General features: G+C 35.1%; 1 protein-coding gene and 1 long non-coding RNA gene across 2 annotated transcripts in view; both read right to left on the bottom strand.

The window, feature by feature from the left end:
* Positions 1-7,722: 7,722 nt before the first annotated feature.
* LOC126968044 (uncharacterized) lies at positions 7,723-9,414 on the bottom strand. Its single transcript, XR_007730122.1, has 2 exons — positions 8,385-9,414; positions 7,723-8,349 (listed from the first exon to the last, which is right to left on the bottom strand). It is a non-coding gene; the product is annotated as an uncharacterized LOC126968044 (long non-coding RNA).
* A 2,103-nt stretch (positions 9,415-11,517) lies between these two features.
* LOC126967952 (histone acetyltransferase KAT7) overlaps positions 11,518-24,897 on the bottom strand; it is a 39,374-nt gene continuing 25,994 nt past the window's right edge. The window contains exons 9-12 of the mRNA XM_050812667.1: positions 18,755-18,848; positions 15,439-15,692; positions 13,836-14,002; positions 11,518-11,844 (exon numbers count right to left, since the gene is read on the bottom strand). Coding sequence (XP_050668624.1) covers positions 13,910-14,002; positions 15,439-15,692; positions 18,755-18,848 — 441 coding nt within the window. The 3' untranslated portion in view covers positions 11,518-11,844; positions 13,836-13,909. The remainder of the gene's footprint in view (positions 11,845-13,835; positions 14,003-15,438; positions 15,693-18,754; positions 18,849-24,897) is intronic.

The following is a 24,897-nucleotide window of genomic DNA, read 5'->3' on the forward strand; positions in this document are numbered from 1 at the left end:
CTACGTCAGGACAGGAAGAGGTTCTCAATTCGACTGTATATATATTTCTTTTAATTTATTTTTGATGATTTTTACAAAAAATGACAAAAAAAATTCGTGTGAAAAGATATGACACCCGCATAGATCTTTTTGCTATATAATAATAATAATAAAATATTTTATTTGCAGCTAAAAAATGTGTAATTAACAAAAGTAAACTTATCAAAACAAAATATATTACAGCTTAAAATTAAAATGAAACTTAAACATAATAGAAATAAAAGAAGCTCAAACATCAGCTGCAAATAGGTTGTGCCTATTGTTGTGCTCGGCATATGCTGACACACATCATGTATGTCCAGCGCCGATCTTCCGCTTGAGCCATTCTGTGATCTTGAAGCTGTCCCAATACGTATGTACGCTATGATTTTAATAATTTTATAAATTTGTTGTGAATTATTCGTTTTGATTTGCTACTTTCTCGGTGTAACCAGTATCGAACCGATGGTTGCTTGCTCTGTGGTCTTCAAGCGTCCTCAAGCGTCAACCAACTGTCTAGGTGACAGGTGACACTGTGAACTGTCAAAATAATTACAGGACTTCTAGAGCCACATTATATCTGATCTGAATTTGGACTCTACGTGGAATTGATATAACTCCCAATATTTTTTTTGAGCTTAAACAAGCATTTGTTCAGAAAGTAGCATTTGGTGAAGCGGAACTTGTAAGGTTTTCTTTCAAAACCAATTTCTGTATTACAAATTATTGTTTTCAACTTGCATAAATTTAATAATTATAATATATTCTACTTTAACTACAGAGGTAATCAAATATTTGATGATTTAATTGAGTGGCACTAAGTTTCATGCTACTTCTTCTCAATTAAGCTCAACTTCCCCGACTATCTTGACCAAATCGTCGATCCATATTATGCCGTCTTTCTATCGTCCGGCTATCGGCTATTTGTCCGTCGAACTATGTGCCCTGCCCACTGCCAAGTGCTAATGATAATAATAATAATATTGACACACTTTTTACACAAATTATCTTGCCCCAAGTTAAGCATATATAGCCTGGTAAGCATATACTTACTTAAACATACATAAATTCATATAAACATACATAAATACATTTAAACATCCATGACTCTGAAACAAACATCCATATTCATCATATAAACGCTTGCACCTACCGGGATTCGAACCCGGGACCTCTAGCTTAGTAGGTAGGATGCTAAGCACTCGGCTATACAGGTCGTGATGGTTAAATGCATCATAATTTTGATATTCAATGACCTTATTTATTGACCTAAACAAATAAATGAATCAAGTTTGACTATTAAAGAGATACAATTTATTATGATTCAATTATATTATGTACCACTTTACTCAATGTAATTAAAAAACTTTTTTTAAATTGATTAGAAAGCGTGTATTGTAACTATGTTTCCACATTAGTTTTTGCGTAAAAGTTACATTTTTATTGGTATTTTTGCTAACCCGACGATTCGTGACCTTTTCAGAGCACGTTCTATTCTATTCTATTCTTCGTACTGTGGCTTCTGTGGAAGTTATACTACAAGTGTGCCAATGTCACGTTAAGGTAGACCACCAAGCTTGGAATATTTGTTTTCTAATTTTAATGGTGCTAAAGATTGAAACAAGCATCATTTGTTGCCTCGGAGGTGGTATTTGCTGTAGAAAGATGGTTTTTTAGTAAATTGTACTGACAGTGTCTTCTTCTTTTTTGTTATGTGTATTTTTGGGTTTTAGTTTAGATATTATTGGATCCCAGGTGTTAGATAATTTTAGACCGTCCCGTCATTGTAACTTTCACGTAAAAACAATTACAAACAAGTTACAATTACACGCGTTTAAATCCTTTTAAAAGTGTTTTATTTAAATGTATAGCATCCGCGTAAATCAAAGATAGTAATAATACTCGTAACTGTACTGAACGCTCGGAATACTACCGTTCAAAATGGCATAAAAACATTCACGCACGGGCTCATCGTATCGTCTATTTACGTCCCCTGAATCACCGATGAAGATTCTTCTCGCTTAATTGGTCTCCGATCCAATTACGGACCGCGCTTGGGTGAGCTCGATATGCATTGCTTCTTACGGGGAATATATTGTAATGAACGAGGTTGAGAAAGCTACGGAAATCTTTTCCGTAATATATGTATTTAACGCATATGTGTGCATCGTTTGATTTCTTTATGAAACGTTTTTTGAAGTGAAACTTCACTATCGACGTATGAGAGAAATTTTATAGCAAATCGTCGCGATTTTCGGTTACGCGCCATTTTGTTCTTTTAAATCCAAGATGGCCGCCGCGCAAAATTATGATATCAACATTATGGATGTGCAGAGAACGAATTTGGGAACATTTTTATGATAACAATGTCCACAGGATTCTTGATAAACCCAAAAATTCTGAGCGGCACTAGAATTACGCTCGTCACCTTGAGACATAAAATGTTAATTCTCATTTAGCCTAGTAATTGCACTAGCTACGGGGCCCTTCTGACTGAAATACAAAAATACTTACATACTTCAAGGTAAAAAAATGCTTTAAATTTTAACTTCTAAAATCTTATTTCTATAACTTTTTATTTTAAAATTTAATGATTGTAATAACCCCTCGTTCTCAAAGGTGAAGGCCTCCTCTAAAGATTTCCAAGTATCCCAATTCTTTGCAGTCTCCATCCACTTTTGGGCTGTTGGCAGTCCACTTCTTTGATATCAGCTGGTTGATGGTCGAGCTCCGCTTCTAGTGCCTTGTAGTCCATCTATTATCTGTGAGTCTGGCTATGACTAGACCATCGCCACATAAGTTAAAACTTATCTTAATATTTACAATTAAATATTTAAATTTATTTATAGAAATCGCGTGTACACTTAACTACTATTTTGTATGAAGCATGTATCTTACTAGAACTAATTAATTTAAAAAATTCTCATTTTTATTGTTGTAATAAAAATCATAATTGACAGCAAACCATGACAATTTTTTAAACGTGTTTATAGACCTGTGTTAAATATTCGTAAATATACTTTATATCAACTGTATAAATAAATAAGATATAATTAAATAAGATATCCAAATTTAACCGTTCGAGTCTTCAGGTTCGCTCAGTTGAAAGAGAGCTCGGACGGACCCGAGAGGTCGCGGGTTGGAGTCCCGCATCGTTCGTAAATTTCAATTTAATTAATCCCAGAAGTGAGGGATATGACTTTAAAAATAATAGATTGTTTAGTCATAGTAATTATTTCTTTAGTTTTCTTTCAGTGACAGTCTATAAGTAAGCTGATACAATGTATTATGTAGTAGCTTTCAAGCTCTCGTCTGCAACGCAAAAACTATTTAAATGTCTACAGCATGACAGTGAAATACCGTACATTATGACGCTGCCGTACATGATAACAGATATATACACTAAAAAGCCGGTAGGACAACTAATTCTGATTCCTCAATTAAAGATCTTAATTGGGTCAATTTTCTTCCAAGCAGCCCAGGCCCTTCGAGAAGTCCTGAACTTCCAGAGCTTGATGTTCGCAGACTTTCCGGAGCATTGGTTCCTACGTTCAAGTTCTAACCATTAAAGTTCGAATATCGTTTTTTAAGCTGATGAGTCGAGGTGTCAGAGCTGTATGACCTGATTCCTGCTGCCAAATTCCACCTTCGCACTACGCGCCAAAAATCAGGGTATCATCCCCACTGGATGTGTGGCGTTACTCCACAGTGCGGTTTTTAAGGAACTTTCTACCACGTACAACAAAGCTGTGAAATGAGCTTCCTTGTGCGATGTTTCTGGGACGACATGGTACCTTATAAAAAAGCGCGTACAGCTTCCTTAAAGGCCGGCAACGCTCCTGTGATTCCTCGGGTGTTGCAAGAGAATGTGGACGGCGGTGATCACTTAACATCAGGTGACCCATACGCTCGTTTGTTCACGTTTTCCATAAAAAAAAAGTCTGAGAGAAAATTGTCGACACCTTTTAAGGTTTTGCTATCTATATTTTATTATTATTATTTATTTTATATCATGGTTAGTAATATAACATGATCTCGTGAAGTCTACGAACAAATTTGACATGTCATTAAAAAATAGCATTCACAAAGCTTTGAAAGTCGCTCCTTCGACATTCGTTATTCCTAATACCGTCAAAAAGCTCATTATTTGCACTAACCTCTTATTGGTCAAATAACAAATAGACGGAGTGACATCTGCAAACGCTAGTAACAATAATAACCTTAGCGTCTCGGGACGCCCGACAGAAGTGATAACTTAAACTAATCTAAGTAATATGATAATGTAAGGAAAGGTTATTTATTAATAAAATCTTTTATTGGTTATAAAATATATTTTATTTTAAGTTAAAATTCTTGAGTACCTTAAAAGTTTTGTGTATGTACATTATTAGCATAAATCAATATTTAATCCTATAAAACTAAAAGTAAGAATTAAGTAAGTAAGCCTGGCTGCCTACCGCTGCCGTATGCGTGAAAGAAAGAGAAGCCAGACAGACTGGCGCCGTAACGCGTTACGTTACGAAAGTTTACCCCCCCATAAGAAGTTAACACTTCAAAAGTTGTTACAGTTGAGTTGTGATGGTACCTCTCCCAATGTATTATGTACTAAATATTATATTGGTAACCTATTGTACACAATATTAGATATTTTATACGTCTAAATACACAGTGACAACTGTGAGGCTAACTGTTAGCCTCTATTTTCAGCAATTCAAGCACACTAAAAACCTAGTTTCTATTTATCGTCAATCATGAGAAAAGTCGAAAAATGTTTTAGACAATATGAATGTTGAAGAAATGCATAGCAAACATTTGAGATTTAGTTAATTTTTTTTATTTTAACCCAGTGTAAAATGGTAAACTGGAAGCATTGCTTAAATTTATCGACACACTCATCATTATGGTCATCAATTATAATAAGTTAACAGCTCGCTTGATATCTGTACTTCTTCACCATATAAAAAGCGCGCTCTACGCATAACAAGTCCATGGTTACTTAATGATTGTCTCAAGTTGACAAATGGCTTGATGGCATCGTTCATACTGAATTAGAGAGTATTGTCCGCGAGTGTCCCTTCAACCTTAGGGCTTCGCTGGAGGTCGCGCTCCGACCTTGCGGGGCCGTGTCTTCAACTCTGACAACGACCCAGCCACGTTTTATTGAACCTTATTCATTATTATAAATTTGTTTATATTGTTTCATTATCTCTATGACAATAATATAATATCTTTCTTTTGCGGATTTCGATTTTCGCATAAACTTCAAGAAGAACTATAAAATTATAAAAATAGGCTTAGATTAAGGATTGGTCTCCGCTGCGCTCTAACTAGATACCGTAGGCGTAGTTGAAAAGCGCGACAACTATTACTACGCCCAAACGGGCGTACTCGAGCTATTCTAGAACAATGTGAGACGTTGAAGTGCCATATATTCTGTTAAACGTTATTAATAATTGAAACTAAAATGCCAGGTTGCGTAGTAAAACTTTGCAAAAATAATAACTACAAGAAATAAAAGACGCTGGGATCACATATAATCAGTAATATTTCGTATTTTATTAATTTAAATGTATTTATTTAAATGTCACGGGCTTTGAAAGCCCAAACGATGGAAGTTTTGGCTCCTGGGGTGAAATCTCTTTGAGAGCCGCTGTCACTCTTTCGTGGAGGAGCAAAGATGATGGGTTCCGGTCCTCTACACTGACCTGTGTGAAACATAACGGCGTTAGGCCGCTACTTCACGCCGATTTTCCATACGCGTGTGGACTTATGGTCTACATACATATATACCAGTGGGAGGCTCTTTTGTACAGGATGCCAGCTAGATTATGGATACCACAACGGCGCCTATTTCTGCCGTGAAGCAGTAATGTGTTAGCATTTTTGTGTTTCGGTCTGAAGGGCACCGTAGCTAGTAAAATTACTGGGCAAACGAGACTTAACATCTTATGTCTCAAAGAGATTGCGCAATTGTGGTGCCGATCAAAATTTTTGTGATTTTCAAGAATCCCGAGTAGCACTACATTGCAATGGGCAGGGCGTATCAATTCCCTTATTTTCATTAAAAAAAAATATTTCTTCCAGTGAGGTTTGCTCTTTCCAGGCACAGCTTGGCTCCTCACACAACGGATCACTTCCTTTAGATCTTTCTGCACCTTTCTAAGCCGGTGAGTCATCTACTTTGTTGCCTTTGACTCCACAGTGTTATGCCGCCCGTCTTAGCGGGATCCTGTTGGGCTTGATGATTGATACACAAATAAAATTTGAAAAACAAAATTTTATGAAAGATGCATGACTCGAACCCACGACCTCCGGCGTTCCGTGCCGGTGCTCTAACCAACTGAGCTAACCGTTCGAGTGCCGCCTCGTTATAAAATTCTGTATGCTTTGTTCAACTCTCAGGTTGTGGCTACATCTACAGGATCTACTTTACAATTGATAACCTGCTCAACCCCAATATTTGCATATTAGGAAATTGACTTGAGATGTCGCTCTTGTAAATCTAAACAATATGTTATGTTTTTAAAGTGATAACCCTCACTACTAGGATTAATACTCGAACGGTTAGCTCAGTTGGTTAGAGCACCGGCACGGAACGCCGGAGGTCGTGGGTTCGAGACCCGCATGGTTCATAAAATTTTGTTTTTCAAATTTTATTTGTGTATTAATCCTAGAAGTGAGGGTTATCACTTTAAAAACATAATATATTGTTCTTGATGATTGATTGAAAGTCTACATTTCTTTACGGAGAGCTAATAAAGTTGGAAGACCAGACAGTACGGCTATCTGTTTGCTCCACAGAATTTGGATATAATTGTAACTTATTTATATACTAGCTGACCCGGCAAACGTTGTTTTGCCATATAAATTGTATTGATCTTGTGCTTGCTAGTTGATAAGAGATGGCGCTAGTTGTATTCATTAGTAACAATTGCACTTCTTTTATATTTTGTATAATTCACACTATAGTTTTATAAATTATAGCCTATATGTTATTCTGGTGTGTTAGCTATATTATTGTAAAGTTTCATCAAAATCTATTCGGTAGATTTTGCGTTAAAGAAGTTCAAACATACATCCAGACATACAAACTTTCACATTTATAATATTAGTAGGATTTTATTAACTTCATTTGTTCAGAATCATTGTTTGCCGCTTTTGTTATTGTTTTATGCTTATTATGCTTATATTATGAATAGAGCAAAAAATAACTGAGAAAGTATCTCTAGTCAGATCAAATGCACCAAACGACACACTTTTGTAATATAATCTGCTGTGTGCAAGTTTATTTTTCGAAATCTTTAATGATAGTTATGGACACTTTAACCTACGTGAAATTATTAAATATTATAATTATTTTTTCACACTAATGTAATCTGCCAAAATAGCTTGCACGGAAAAAAAAATTAGGAAGTTCATAATATCAGTGTTAGGAAAATACGTCCTAACGTTTGCTGAGAACTTTCCTTTTTGCGAATCGCGCTGCTGCCTCGTTTTTTAGTTATTAAATAATCCTTACATGTTTATTGTTTTTTAACATTTGTATTGTTATTTTTTCTTTTCTTTATTTAATGTTAATTGTTCATATCTATTGTAATTGTAAAAAATTTGGTGGAAGTTATTCGTAAATAAAAAAAAATATTATTATTATTAAATTCGCCACATTTGACGAAGAAACATAGGATATGTTAAGAAATAAAACAATTTATGTAGATAAATATTTAATCATTAATTAAATACTAAAATTATTATAAACATTATCAATTAAACCATATTGAATGTAAAAGTCGTAATTAACATATCATTTACTATTCTAATTTACAATTTAAAACATTAATAATGATTAATATACAAATTTTGCATTTCTATTTAATTCTATAATAATTATTGAACAAATTTTACTAAAACCTCACTAGCGGTTAGGACGTTTGAGCCACAGACTTACAATACACTAGCGTATAGACAAACGAAGCGTGCGAGAGAGAAGGACGTATCTGTAACCCATTTTGATTGACAAGTGGTAAACAGTCAGCCACGCTTGGCATTAGCTTTTTTTGTGATAATTAGAGACGAGACGAGCAGGACGTTTAGCTCATAGTAATTGAAACGCCCTGCCCATTACAATGCAGTGACGCTCAGGATTCCTGAAAAACCAAAAAATTCTAAGCGACACTACAATTGCGCTCGTCACTTTGAGGCATGAGATGTTAAGTCTCATTTGCCCGGTAATTTCACAAGCTACGGCGCACTTCAGACTGAAACACAGTAATGTTACACATTACTGCTTCACGGCAGAAATAGGCGCCGTTGTGGTACCCATAACCTAGCCGGCTTCCTGTGCAAAGGAGCCTCCCACTTATGTACACATTGCCAAATATGATTGGTCTCGCATTAACGGGCTGTCGAGTCATCTATACGAGAGTATATTCTAACTCTTTAGTTTGCACGATTAGCCGCCTGACGCTATTGAATTAACGGCTGTCATGGCGGCCAATCACAATGCTAACAAGCCGAGTAAGCTTATGTTTATTTTATTGCTCCCATAGGCAACAGAGACCTCTACGTCGAAAATTAACTCAACTAATGAACAAGCAAAGACAACGGCGACAGAACAAAAACATATTATATCTCTCACCATTAAGCCCTGACCTGTATAAATACCACTGGACAGGTTGTTCCTTAAGTTTAAAAGCAAATTTTTTGTGCCTATTTGAAGCGCCACTCTCGAGCGTCCAGAGAACTAATTTTGACGTATAATACAAATGGCTGCGCGAGAAACGTACAATACTCTGTAGTATTTTTGCATTTTGAATTAATTTAGGTCGTTTTCCGTGTTATTTATACTTCAGGAATCAACGTTATAAGGTACACATATTTTTATAAATAGTTTTCCTATCGATATTTGTTTAGCTGAGGTTTTCATCACTAGTTTTAGTACTGCAGACTCTCGCTACATTGCCAATAGCGCCCAAATGGCGAATATCAAACAGGCACAAAAGCACTTTGACAGACGCCAGTCCAGTGGTATATAGTAGAGGTCAGTGCCGTTAAGGCAGCATTCGTAAGAAGCGTTTTTTTTCGAGGGTTTTGTCCCCGACTTATTTTTCAAATGCGCCTACCACGAAATGGTTATTTCATTTTTCAGGCTTATAAATAGCCTGTTACACTCTGAAATAATGTGGGTTTCTATTGCTAACTAACCCCTACAACCTCTTTTTAATATTAATATAGATTGTAAATATACTTTCTTATGTATTGATTTTATGAGATATGGGACGAAAAGACCAAGGCGTTCAGCTGATGGTAATTGATACGGCCTGCCATAGCACAGCATTACATAGAAGTGCCGCTAAGGATTCCAAAAAACCCAAAAATCCTGAGCGGCACTAAAATTGCGCTCGTTTGCCCAGGAATCCTGTGCAAAGGAGCCTCCCACTGGTAAATTAAAATATATGATTTCCGTTATTATTATCTTATATCTTTAAACGAGCAATTCTTGTATATATATATATATATATAATCTGAATCTCGGAAACGGCTCCAATGATTTTCATAAAATTTAGTATACACGGGATTTCGGGGGCGATAAATCGATCTAGCTAGGGTTCACTTTAAAAAAAACGTAGTTTTATCCATGCTTTAATGAGAAACAGCTACCATAACATTAGAATACAAAGGTAAATTTCGCCACTATATACAAGACTGTAATAGCTCAGATGAGATGGGACATTGGGTGATCCGGAAAGCAGAAGACCCCGGTCCGAATCCAGATGTTCTATTAGTTTTTCTTTAGTTCAAGTTTTGTACATTCTTACAAATACGAGCAAGGCTCGGTCGTCCGGATATTTACTACTTATACTTTAAAGAAGTATTATGGTATTTTGCAATAGCATAATTTATGGGTAGGTGTCTAGCAATTGCTACTACATGCTCCTATACAGTGTTGAGTAAACATTCAAAACAATCAGCAAATACTTGAGAAATGGGTTATATTTAACAAACGAACTTTAATTTGTACAAACATTTACAACACAATAATGCAACAAATAAATATTTATATTAATTCAATGTTCAATAAAATTTTCATATTCAATAATTCAACCAAATACAATAATGTAATAAACTATTAGGTACAACATTTTAATTTTCTTCATATTCACTTATAGATAACTAGTTGATACCTGCGACTTCGTCCGCGTACATAAAGGGTTTGTAAAAATAATAAGCAATTTTGGAATTGAAGATTATCTCATTTTCTATTCCAGTACCGGTTCCCGTTTTCGCTCCCGTTCCCAACATTTTATATGAATCTTATTTTGAGGAAGTTTTTCATTTCAGTTTTTCACAAATCCTGCGGAAACCATTGATTTTTCCGGAATGTAATGTAGCCTAGGTCCCAAGGTTTAGTCTACCGCTGTACCAAATTTCATCAAAATCGGTTCAGTAACTTACATTCACATTTATAATATTAGTAGAAATAATGCACAAACAGGTGCATAATCGTTAATAAGTATTTATTGGGGTATGACTTCTATGTGGATAAGTTTGGATGTATTTTTTTTTTCATATAAAGCATTCTTTCTTATAAATAACCTGAAAACAGTTTACCTACAACTACAATTGAAATCCAAAATCATTTTTAACCACCTATTCATATACTTAATACATTTTGAATTACAAGTCGTAAGCAGAAAAATTAATTAATAAATACTTTAACAACTCTCAGGGTGTGGCTCCATCTACAGGATCTACTTTACAGTTGATGACCTGCTCAACCCCTATAATTGCTAGTAAATTAACTTGAGATGTCGCTCTTTCAAATCAAATCAAACTTTGTTATTTTTTTTAATGAACGACTTGAAAAGTTTTAAGAGTTGAACAAGACATATCAAGATTTATGAACGTTACGTCACTCGAACTCGGCTCAGTGGAGGAGCGTTAGTCGCGGATTCGAGTCCCGCATCGTTAATAAATTATATTATTAAATTAAAAAAAAATAAGTAATTGTTTAACTTGTACCTATATATTAAAATATTTTTTTCCTAATACGCCAAAAGAAGTAAAATAACTTCAAATAAATACCTCTCCCTGAAATTTTTTTAATGTTTTTTTCCCTCTTCCTTAAAGGCCGGCAACGCTCCTGTGATTCCTCTGGTGTTGCAAGAGATTGTGGGCGGCGGTGATCACTTAACACCAGGTGACCCGTACGCTCGTTTGACCTCCTATTCCATAAAAAAAAAAAAAAATTAATTATAATATCACTTATGTTACATAATAATACACATTTATTCGAATGAATATTCATACAAATTGTATTTACATTCCGCCGACAATAATCGGTATAACAGATATTTATAATACCTTACTTTTATATTTATTCTATATGCATCAAAATCAATTTACGTCCAATTTCAATATTTTAAATTTATTATTATTAAAGCGAAGTATTAAATGAACATAGCATATAGGTATACAGATTTTAAATAGTAATATATATATGATTGTGTAAAATTATTTACAAACACAATAAGACAGTTCAATTAATATAACATCATTACAATGACAATATACCTACTAGTAGGTACCTACATAAAACATATACCTGCTACGAAGCAGTCACTCGAACATTCTAGAAACACGAGTTCACAGTACTGGGATTGACGTCATAAACCATCAATCGTCTGAGGTTAAATCTTATTCCGAACACAGTACAGACACTTCACAGTTTAAATTTAACACATATAATTCACATAGTGTTCAAATAAGAACAGTCCATTGGTCGATTAAACGACACATTTCTTGCCACTGTTTGCTGAAGTTCATACACTGAAATCACGTATAAAACATAAGAGATTTATTTATTATACTAACAAGTTAGTACACATCATTTCAAAATTATGTCATGCAATTATGTTTGATCGTATACAAATTAGATTTTTTATGATAATAAGGGCCGACACGAGCAGGACGTTTAGGTGATGGTAATTGATACGCCCTGCCCATTACAATGCAGTACCGCTTAGGATTCTTGAAAAACCCAAAAATTCCAAGCGGCACTACAATTGCGCTCGTCACCTAGAGACAAAAGATATTAAGTCTCATTTGCCCAGTAATTTACTAGCTACGGCGCCCTTCAGAACGAAACCACAGTAAACACATATTTCAAAGTTTCTAGTCAATATTTCAACGAAAATTAAAAAAAAAATATCCAAAAAATTTTGTTCCAAGAAAATCATTCAATTAAATTTTTATTAACAATATTACATAACAGTCATCATGTAGACTGTAATATTGTATTAGACACTGTATAGCCATTGTACACACGCTATACATCAAAATCTTACGCTTTTAACGCCCCAACTAAGGAACTTCTAAAATTACTGTCTAGAGAACCTCCTCCTTTTTTAAAGTTGGTTAGAAAAATAACCTGACAACCCTATTGCTTCAATAGAGTGTATGCACGTGTAGGTAAGTATTTTATCAACAAGGCTTAGCTTTTTGTACTGATACATATGTCTACTGTGCCGAAACACAATAATGATTATATATCTTTGTATATATATTTCTTGTGTGCGTGTGTATGTCACTGAACTCCTCCTAGACGGCTGGACTGATTTTGATGAATTTTTTGTGTGAGTTCAAGGGGATTCGAGGATGGTTTAGATTCACAATTGAACTACCTCCTAAACGGCTGGACTGATTTTGATGATATTTTTGTGTGTTCCAGTGAATTTGAGATTGGTGTGTGTCTTCAGGTGGATTCGAGAATGGTTTAGATTCACAATTAAATTACATTCTAAACGGCTGGACCAATTTTGATGATTTTTTTGTTTGTTTCAGTGAATTTGAGATTGGTTTAGATTCTCCATTCTATCCATATAATATAATTCTCCTGCTCATGTGTATGTTAGTAAACTCCTCCTAACGGCTGGACCAATTTTTCAAATTTAAGACGTGTGTACAGGACAACGTCTGTTGGGCAACTAGTGCATATATATGCAGATGACATGGTTCTCCTGAGTCCCTCAAACAGAGGACTCAGAGTGATGGTGGGCATCTGTCAAAAATATGCAAGTAAACATGGTTTACTTTATAATGAAAAACAAAGTAATGTTTTAGTGTTTCGGTCGGGGTTAGGTCCTGACTGCGTCCTCTCAGTATATCTTAATGGAAAAGAGTTAGTAAATGTAAATTAATTAAAATATTTAGGCCATTTTGTTACCAGCACTCAGAGTGATGATGATGATATAGAGAGAGAGAGAGAAGAAATTTGTCAGTTAGGGCGAGCATGATAATAAGAAGTTTTCAGAAGTGCAGTAGGAATGTCAAAAAGGTACTGTTCACCACCTACTGTCAGTCCTTTTATACAAGTAACTTGTTGGTGAAGCATACACGTATAACTATGAACATTTTTAGAGTTCAATATAATAATGCTTTTAGGATGTTCTTGGGATTGCCACGTTTTTGTAGTGCATCTCATATGTTTGCCTTATACAGAGTAGATGATTTTTATGCTATTCCGAGGAAAAAGATTTTTTCAATTAGGGATTTTCATTAATAAAAATGAAAATAGTATATTAAGAGTCTTAAATAATATACATAATTTTATTAACAGAAAATGGAATATTATACTTAAATCTAAAAATAAATCCTTGTATCGTAGAATAAGTTAATACTAACAATATATGGGCGATGCTGCCTGAAATAAATAAATTTATTATTATATGACTGCTTCACGGCAGAAAACGGCCGCTGTGGTAGCCATAATCTAGCCGGCATCAGACGGAGCCAGTCCAGTTGCCGCTCAGTGTACTCACGCCGCAGTCATCAGTTACAGCAGCGAGCGCGCCGCGCCGCTCGCGGGCCGGGGGGGGGCGCGGCGCGAGTGACGTCAGCGGGGCGCCGGCCCGCCCCACCAGCGCAGGCACGACGCGTCCACGGAGCGCACGCGACCCGCGCGACGAGTGGCCTCCTCCAGCACCTCCTACACACGCAGCGCGTTTAATGAAGTCAATAAACAAACTCATAGCCTTCACAAAAAATTAATTAAGCAGCAACAGTTATTTATCCAACTGTTGTGTAATAAGGGGTATTAAAATACTACATTCACCTAATTATCAACATACAAGACTTTATCTACACCCATATGAATCCTCTATATAAGATTCTGAAACATTACTGCTGACATTAAAAAAGCCAGTCCTAGAAACCATTATATCATCCGAACGAGTGTTGTAATGTTGTACTGGATTTCATTACAACACTCGTTTGGATGATGGAATGGTTGCTAGGACTGGCTTTTTTAATATTGGCAATAAGCATTTGAATCTTTAATAGAGGATTTATATGGGTGTAGATAAGTCTTGTAACAACTGTTGATTTAAAGCATAGGTGTAAATAAATGCTATTACAATATCCAAGATTATTTAAATGATAATGCAGCCTGGAATTGAATTGCTTTAACTTAAGTGTAATTTGATTTTATGTGATTTTAATTATTTGACATTTTAAGTTCACGATATATGATTGATTAGATTAGACATCCCAATTAATTATATCATTTTTTTAACTACATACTGTGTTATTACAGTTTTATATAATTATAACTATAATTTTACAAATAACTATAATATTCAAATCTTTGACTAACTTGATTCGTGTAAGTTAGTTGGCGCTACAGTAGTGCCAACTAACACTTAGTAGTGTCACTGTAACGGTCGTGCCCTATATAAGCCAGAGCGCTCAGTTCGAGAGAACATTACACATTGTTAATTGTAAGGGGTAATGCTGCCCAAATTGTATTAAGTTAATATAATAGTTATTAGTGAAAAGTGTAAAATACAGATATTTCTATTTGAAGAGCGTTTAAATTACCAACCCCGTTCTACACATTGACAAACCAAAATTTTTCACGCATTATCGACCTGTCAGGTATATATATTATAAGTCTGAGGTTTGTACGATTATGTCAATGACAAAGAGCGTAGTAGTATTTAAAACGCGTGAAACTATAACTCGATTTTAGTGGGCCTCTCTAGCTGACATGATGGCCAAGTGTATGCCACACTATGTAAATTACGCGAAATAATTAACATCGTAATAAATAAGTTAAAATGAGAACAAGTCAATCGATTTTAAGGAAGAGAGAAATATACATTCGCTTTATTAAAATTAATTAATTATAAATTAAAAGCCGCACATTAAAAGCTCCATACCACCCGAAAATCTGATTTAAATCGTTTGGTCTGATTTAAAGGAAACTCAATCAATTATAAGCGAGTCTGTATTTTTCGAACACCACTCGATATTTTATCCAAAGGAGAGCTATAGGTCATGGCCATTCCTACTAAAAACTCTTAAAAAAGTAATGGGAACAAAATTGGAACCCAGAAAAAAATATACTACTAGCACCACACAAACCTGTTTCTTCAAGACTATATGCTTCCCCTTCCAATACTTCATTAGCCCTCTCTCCTGCAACGTGGACACGATATCCGATGACGCAATAGCCAAGTCCTTGCTCAAATCCCGGATGCACAGCGTTGGTCCGGGCGCCGAGCACAACCGCTTGAGAATCGCCTCCTTCCAGTACGATCTGTACGAAATCAGACCCAGATCCGACAGCGGCGTTTCTGGTGAACCCACTTTGCCTTCTTCTTTTGTAAGCAGGTAACCTGGCACAAAAAAAGAGAGATAAGTTTCCAGAAGAAATGAAACTTGTTTCGTTTTGAGGACTTTCAAATTTATGTCATCGTACAACTAATAAATAGCAAACAAAATTTGTTTTCGATCTGTGATTTCAATTCCAATTTATGTGGCAGTCTTATAGGTATATAACTACTATTTAACGAAAAATTTACTGTATAATGTTTAAAATATATATATTAGTGAACATCAATGAATTGACTCATTCGATATCTCTGGAATTATAAGGCGTAAAAAGACTTGAAATTTGGTAGGAATATTCTATTCGTCGAGCAGACGTTAGATAAGAACACATATTACGAAATTCCACGCGGAAGAGATTTTTTTATTATAAACAGAAAAATGACTGTCGAGTTATCTAGTATCTTTATAAATCAGCAGCAGGTCCAACGGTTTGTATCAATAAGTAATTTTTTCTTCTTTAAGCGGTTATTCAATAAAAATATGTCTATAACTATTGTGACACATATTGTGTTAGGTCATTGATCGACTTGTTTCTTCTGCATAAAAAAATTTAGTCTATACTATCCTCATAGTTAGTTGGGAATCTCTACTATTTCTTAAGCAAATAACAAGCATAGATAATTAATATTTTTCCTAGTTTTTACTCTTGCTCTCAAATACTTACTGTCAACCAAAATGTGAATGTCGGTTACGATGTGCCTCGTCGTGAACATAGTGAGATAAATTAATAAATTAAAACAACTATTAGGTACAAAGATATTAACAGAGAGATTTTTCATTACAATTATGATTACCACATAGTATCTAAGTAAATATAAGTGACTATGACAGGCGTTAAAACTATGTCTTACGACCGTTCCCAATATACTATCTCTGTAGATATATAGAGATAAATTACTACCTTATTCTGTCAGTAATTAGCTGTCAATAATCTGAAGCTGTCCCAATATACCCCATAAGTCAATCCTATCGCCTTATATTGGGACGCGTGAATTGGAATTTTACATACAAACTTCTATTGCTGGTAAGCTATACGTCCTACCATTGACAAACAGCGTGTACGGATAAGTGAGTTACCGTCGAAAAATTTATTAGGACAGAAAAGTCAATAGTTACTATTTTTATCTCAAGTAGGGCACAACCTGAGACTGAATATTGGGAACGGCCGTTACTAGCGTCCAGGTATTCCGTGGCACAGTCCGGGCCGCGTACATCGAAGTCAGCCATCAAAATTCCTCGCATCAAGAATCGGCTGAGGCCGCGGAGGCTCGTCTAGACAGTAGACCGATCCATACTGCAGCGCATCGATCGGGGTGAACGCCCGGGCCGCGTCTCCCCCGCCCAAAACAAACCCTTCGCGGTGTTGACCGCTCAGGTGCGCCGCGCGCCCCCGCGAAACCAATACGTGCATATCTACTTCCGGGTTATTAACTCTTTTATTTATATAGTGTATTTATTCAAACAAAACAAATATTATAACTTTATTTACAATACTATGATTAATACATTAATGTAAAACTATAATTACGGGGAAGTGTAGCAAGAATACTGGCAGCATTTCCGCGTTGGATAGCTAGGCTGATCCGTTGACCGAAATAGTTGCCAGCGCTTGAGTTTCCAGTATTGAGGGGCGAAGATAGTACTTTGTACATTCTCCGCACCTCTGGGCTCCATCTATAGAGCGTGCTTAGACTTTGCTCAGAGTTTACTCACATAAAACTTAGCTGAATGTAAATTTAGCTTAATCTTTCATTTCGTTTTTATTGTCATTTGACAGCTGAAATTATAGAAAAAATTATTAAAATTATTAAGCTAAGACAGCCCAATGCAAAAGTCAAGTTCGCGCTTTATCATACTCTGGAAAGTTTTACGTAAGTAAAGTCTGAGAAAGGTCTAAGTACGTTTTATAGATCTCAGTCTTAGACCCGAAAAAAAAATTCGGCAGTCTTCGTGTGTGAATTGTGTTTCTTCGCAATAACGTCGCAAATGCCTACCTACTCGTTTTATTTAAATACTCCACCAGTGTGATTAGTGAAATGTTTTTAATCATTCAATACATTGTTATTTAAAATATTATAAACACATCTTCATTGATGCCTCTACACGAGGAGGACTTCAGTAGCTGTTGACTTGCCAAACGTTTAATGTTTAAAAACCTTTTATGCAAAAGACTCCTCCATTAATCACACATAGATACATACGTACATATACAGTGCTGAAAGTCACTTTACTACACCCATGCTTTAAATCCCCTATTAAGGATTCTAAAACAGTTAGCTTATTGCCAATATTATAACATCCAATGTCCTAATAACCATTACATCATCCAAACGAGTGTTGTAATGAAATTCAGTACAACATTACAACACTCGTTTGAATGATGTAATGGTTATTAAAACTGGCTTTTTTAATGTTAGCAGTAAGCTAACTGTTTCAGAATATTTTATAGAGGATTCATACTATGGGTGTAGATAGTCTTGTATGCAACTGTTGATAATTATTTATTAAAACACGAATGTGCGTTTGCGAATGTGATAATAGTATCACATGAGAATAATATATCTCTTATTACACAACAGTTGCATAAATAACTATAAGGCAACTTTACAACGAGAGTTGTAAGTCAAAAGTTCCAGGAAATTATATCTTGCATTCCGCAAAGCTTGCCTTTGGTATATCCCAATTGAGGGAGAACCGCGTGTTACTGTCAGTGGGTGTATATTTTCGGTTTGTTTAAGGACTCTTTCGGTGAAAGATAATTAGGCAAAACTTTGACACATACCAAATGTAAGATACTTAGATCATTTATACGATCTAGATAGACTGTGACAGCTGTGAAAACATCGAAAAAATTAGGTTGACAGTTAACCTCTATTTTGAGCAATGCACGCGCACTTACACATCATGACATACAGATCGCGAGATTGTAAGTCGCAGGTTGTCACGCACACTTAATTAATAAACCTGGTCTGTTTTCATCGGTTGTCTCTAGAGAGGCTCTATCTAGACGTATAAATTATCTAAGGGAAGAATAAATAAAATCTGTATATCAAAGATCTATACTCACTGAAATCAATCAACAGCCTCCCGTAGCCTTGCCGCTGATAGGGGGGGAGCGTCAGGATGCACGACACGTTGTAGTTCAAGAACGAGTTCTTTTCCTGTTGAAAATAGCAGCATCAGCATGGTGTCAGGGTTTTATTACTCTATATCTATGTATTATAGAATTATTACTAATCAGATTCCATTATCAACTTGAGTTCGTTGCAAATACAAAATAAACAACAACCAAATACACATTTACATTGTCGCGATTCGTACAAGATCTTATTTCTCAGCCTAGCCATGAAAAAAACGTTGCTTTTAGGATGGAAGAGGAGAAATAACGAACTTACGAGTAACCTTATGTTAAGTGATCACCGCCGTACACATTCTCATGCAACACAAGAGGAGAGTTTCCGGCATTTTAGAGGTATACGCGCTTTTTTGAGGGTACCCATGGAAGAAAGTTCTTTGAGAACTTGCTTCTCAAATCTTCTCAATTGGAAGACTACGAGAGAGATCAAGAGCATTCTAGTCATCGATTGTTCTGGATTCATCTTCTATTTAAGGCAAGGAAATAAAAAAATTGTTTTGGCGACGTGTTCATAGGTACCCTGAAAGGCCGGCAACGCTCCTATGATTCCTCTGGTGTTGCAAGAGAATGTGGGTGGTTGTGATCACTTAACACCAGGTGACCCGTACGCTCGTTTGTCCTCCTTTTCTATAAAAAAAAAGGTATAGAATTCGTTGTTTTAATCGACACTTATTTCAAGGTGTGAATGAAACTTTCATTGGCCACTTAATCCACTATTTAGGAAGATAATGATTTTTATGCTATTCTGAGGAAAAAGATTTTTTCAATTAGGGATAGAATTTATAAAAATCAAAATAGTATAATAAGAGTCTTAAATAATGTACATAATTTTATTAATAGAAAATGGGCATATTATTCTTAAGTTTAAAAATAAATCCTTGTAATAATACTAATCCTAGAATAAGTTAATATTAACAATATATGGGCAATGCTGCCTGAAATAAATAAATTTATTATTATTATTATAAACACAATATCTCTTTGTTACTATGCGGTCATAATTGCTTTACAATTGCATCGCAAAACTGTCTATGTAAACCATGAAAATAACAAGTTGTTTAAAAGCTTTGTATCAATAAGAATTATATTCAATATGACATAATCTTCCCAAACTTTTTGTGAAAACAAGTGCTATAAATAATATATGCGTACGAACTGCATAAGAACATGCAATTTGATGTTAAACAATTAGAAAACAACTGAGTAACTTGAAATGTCTCCTTTAGTTCAAATTGAAACGAGACAAATAATGGCTGTATATAGACAGCAATATAACCTGTTAAAATGAAAGGTTGAACACGAAGGGTCTTAGCGCCACCCCGTCTAAGGTCTAGACGACGCTTAAAGAATGTGTAAAAGAAGTTTGCAATTTCGATCATGCCCCGCGGCTGTCTAATGATGGGCCAGACTACGTTTGCAAAGTAGATAACCCGCAGAGGAAATGAAAACGACATTTTTATCGGTTTCAGACAACAAAGGAACCGCCCGCGTCATTTTAAATTAAGTTACTTAAAAACTTTATAAAGAATACGATTATTATGATTTTACTGTTAAGAAAATTAGGCAATTAACTGATATAGATACGGCACGACTAGTTTACTTTAGTTATTTTCACAGTATTATGTCCTATAGTATATTATAATGGGGCCGATATTAATACCATCTTTGTTCTGCAGAAAAGAGCTATTCGCGCTATTTATAACCTAGGTCCTTTTAATTCAATATAATTAAAATTATTTAGAGATAAATTTAAAGAAATCAATCATTTTGACTGTTGTATCTCAATGTATTCTTGATAATGAAACTGCGACAATCGTAATGTTAACACGAGGAACAAACATAAACTTTTTATGCCTACTACTCGGTTGGGTCGAGTTAGTAAGTCTTTTGTTAGGCGATGTATATGCTTCTACAATATGATCACAGAAAATGTACAAAACAAATGTGGTACCAATATCAAAAGAAACTATTAAATAACATTTATGTGGTAAACTTTACTAAGTATAACATAAATTATATTATTGATGATACCACATATTGAGAATGTAGCGAACGACCTCGGGCTATTTAATTAAAAAAATTATAGTTCGATACTACATATACTGTAACTAAATTGAAAAAAATAAGAAAAAGCCTACTATTTTGAATGGGTGGTAGTTTTTAAAGTGACTTTAAGAGCTAAGAGTAAAACTATTTGAAATTGAATTGCTTATATTGGATTCCTTTCATTTATGGTAAGAAATGTAAGGAATTGTTAATGCGTGGGTGGTGTAAGTGCATGCAATGTTAATAATGCCAAACAATGCATGCCAATTATATGTCGCTCTGTTTGTTTCATGTTATCTTTAAGATGAGGCACTTTCCAAATAGCACTCGGATTGTAGCAGTGTCCGGTTCTAAATAAAAAGGCGGATTTTATTATGTGTTACTGATTAAAATATATCTACGTAAATGTAGCTATCATATAACCACAACCTGTAAGGATTAGTAAGCTGACAGAGATTTCCCGAGTGTCCTAATTATTTAAATCTCAAAATAAGAGGGTTGTTTTTTTTTCTTAATTTGCTTTATGGGTCTGAATGTTTTCTAACAAATTGAATGCTAATTATTATAAAAACAATATGTTATGTTATTAGAGTGATAACCCTCACTTCTGGGATTAATACACAAATAAAATTTGAAAACAAAATTTTATGAACAATGCGGGATTGGAACCCACGACCTCTCGCGTTCCGTGCGAGTGCCCTTCCAACTGAGCTAACTGTTAGAGTGTCGTATCGTCGTAAAATCTTGTGTGCTGTGTTCAACTCTCAGGTTGTGGCTTCATCTACAGGATCTACTTTACAGTTGATAACTTGCTCAAACCCCAAATTAGGAAATTGATTTGGATGTCGCTCTTGCAAATCTAAACAATTTGTTATGTTTTTAAAGTGATAAAGCTCACTTCTGGGATTAATACACAATTTTGTTTTCAAATTTTATTTGTAAACTAGCTGACCCAGCAAACGTTGTATTGACATCATAGTTAACAACTGTAGTTAATCTACCAACTATAGGTAGCTAAAATTAACCTCCTGAGAAAGCCTCCTAATTACTTAGTTATTCATTTTAAACTATTGTTTCAATTTTATTTCTGAAGTACGGGGGACACATCAAAGGAAAAAGAAAATAGTTTTTTTTATTTAATTCCGAACATTTTCATATTTATTCACCTTTTAAACTTTCTCTGGACTTCCACAAATAATTCAAGACCAAAATTAGCCAATTCGGTCCTGCCGTTCTCGAGTTTTAGCGAGACTAACGAACAGCAATTCATTTATATATATATAGATATAGATAACATGATATATGAAGTTCACACTTCTATGCGTCTAAGTATGCATTTGTTTGTTCATAATGTTCCGAGCACACAAGATATAGAATAGGAATATATAGACGGAGCTCTGTATAATTGGTACTCCCGCGGCCGGGGCACGCTTGCACAGACTACAGACGTCTGTGATATATTGCGTTAGTGCGCGCTGTCTAGACTCCCGTGTTTACATCCGTGAATTGTCACCGGGATGTGGGCTGGGGGTCCCGGGTTACTTTGAAACGATCGTAAAACGAGGGATATTTCTATTGTTCTGCGCCACGTTAAATTAATGTGATTCTGTGGCCGAGCGTTATCGCTGAACTTTCTGTCGGGACGTTTGACGACCAACTTATTGGATTGCGTCTGGTCTCTTGAATAAAAGATAGATATAGATAGAGATTACATATATAGATAGATAATAAGACCCAAAGGTTACGACTACGACGACGACACACTATTAGTCAAATACGAACAAGTAATTAATAATATTGACACACTTTTTACACAATTTATCTTGCCCAAAGTTAAGCATATATAGCCTGTGTTATGGGTTACAAGACAACGATATATTTAATACAATATACTTACTCAAACATACAATATCCGGACGACCGAGCCTTGCTCGGATTTTTAAGAATGTACAAACTTGAATTTAAAAAAAAAACTAATAGGACATCTGGATTCGAACCGGGTCTTCTGCTTTCCGGATCACCCAATCATCCCATCTGAGCTACTATAGTCTTGTATATAGTGTCGAAATTTACCTTTGTATTCTAAAGTTATTGTAGCTGTTTTTCATTAAAACACGGATAAAACTACATTTTTTTTAATTGAAACTAGCTAGATCGATTTATCGCTCCCGAAATCCCCTGTATACTCAATTTTATGAAATTTGTTGGAGCCATTTTCGAGATTCAGATTATATATATATATATAAGAATTGCTCGTTTAAAGATATAAGATAAGATAAATTCATATAAACATACACAAATACATTTAAACATCCATGACTCGGAAACATACATTCATATTAATCATATAAATGCTTGCACCTACCAGGATTCGAACCCGGGACCTCTAGCTTAGTAGGTAGGATCGCTAACCACTCGGCTATACAGGTCGTCTATATTTATAAAGTAATATTATTTCGTATAAAATCATTATTGAGGTAAGTAAGAAACATTATTGTAGAATTATGACAATTTTGTAAAGAATAGTTTATATTTATACAGGATGTCCCAAAATTAACAAAATATCAGAGTGAGCAAATCCACAGTGGTGGCACAAACAAACTTGTCTGAATTTTGTTTTTTTTATGACATTACTATCAAGGGGAGGAGACGAGCGGGACAGCTGATGGTAATTGATACGCCCTGCCTATTACAATGCAGTACCGCTCAGGATTCTTGAAAAACCCAAAAATTCCAAGCGGCACTACAATTGCGCTCGTCACCTTGAGACAAAAGATATTAAGTCTCATTTGCCCAGTAATTCACTAGCTACGGCGCCCTTCAGAACGAAACCACAGTAAACACATATTTCAAAGTTTCTAGTCAATAATAATTTGTTGAGAACCTCAAAAATTCTGAGCGGTACTACTATTGCGCTCGTCACCTAGAGATATACGATGTTAAGTCTCATTTGACCAGTAATTTTAATAGCTACGGCGCCCTTCAGACCGAAACACAATAATGCTTACACATTACTGCTTCACGGAATAAATAGGCGCCGTTGTGGTACCCATAATGTAGCCGGCATCTTGTGCTAAGGAGTCTCCCACTGGTTGACGCATCTATGAATTCACTCCTTCATTGAAGCCGTTGTCATGGGCTTCCTGACCTTTGACTCTAAATGACCATTCCCATTTCGAATCTACTGAATTAAGAAAAGTGTGTGTGGGTGTGTGTAATAAGAAGAAGTTATACTTCTTTGGCGTAGCAAAACAAAAACCCTTAAAAAGAGTTATTCCTCGTGCTATTTTAGTTTGTAGAAACAACAATATTATAATTAAGAAGGTACTAAATACAACCAATGTTAATATTTTTTTACCGCATAATATACTTAATTTTATATAAAGTATGATAATGCCTACTACTCGGCTAAGTCGAGTTAGTAAGTCTTGTGTGGGGCGATGTACATGATTTTACAACAAGATTCAAGAAACTGTTCAAAACAAACGTATTACGTTATTCAAAAGAATTGTTAAAAAACGTTTGTGTGGTAAAGGATACTATAACATAAATGTCTTTCTTAATTATAGATACCACAGATTGGGAATGGAGTGACCGCCCTCAGGCTATTAAATAATAAGTTTAATTGTACAATGTATATTACTTTGTAAACATATTGTTTCGATGAAAAAAAAGCCCGCTGATTTTGTTGCGACCATTCTTCTCAGGTCTGAGGCATTCATTTTGGAATGGGTGGTAGTTATTGACTTTCAATAAGTGATGTCATATCGTATTTTGCATAAAAATATTTGAATTGGTTGGTCCACTACCATTTTTATCGAATTCTAACGTCAGGGTGTCGAGTTTAAGTGACGTAGTGCGCGCGCGTCGTAATAATTCACTCTGACAAGCCAACAGAAGTTTAACTTGAAAACGAATTTTGACGATTAACATCACATTATCATCAAGGTGTTATATCATCCCCACCATCTGGATGTGTGGCGGTCCTCCACAGTGCGGTTTTCAAGGAGCTTTCTTCCTCGTACCAC

The sequence above is a fragment of the Leptidea sinapis genome, chromosome 14 (assembly GCF_905404315.1).
Source record: "Leptidea sinapis chromosome 14, ilLepSina1.1, whole genome shotgun sequence".
Taxonomy (NCBI): domain Eukaryota; kingdom Metazoa; phylum Arthropoda; class Insecta; order Lepidoptera; family Pieridae; genus Leptidea; species Leptidea sinapis.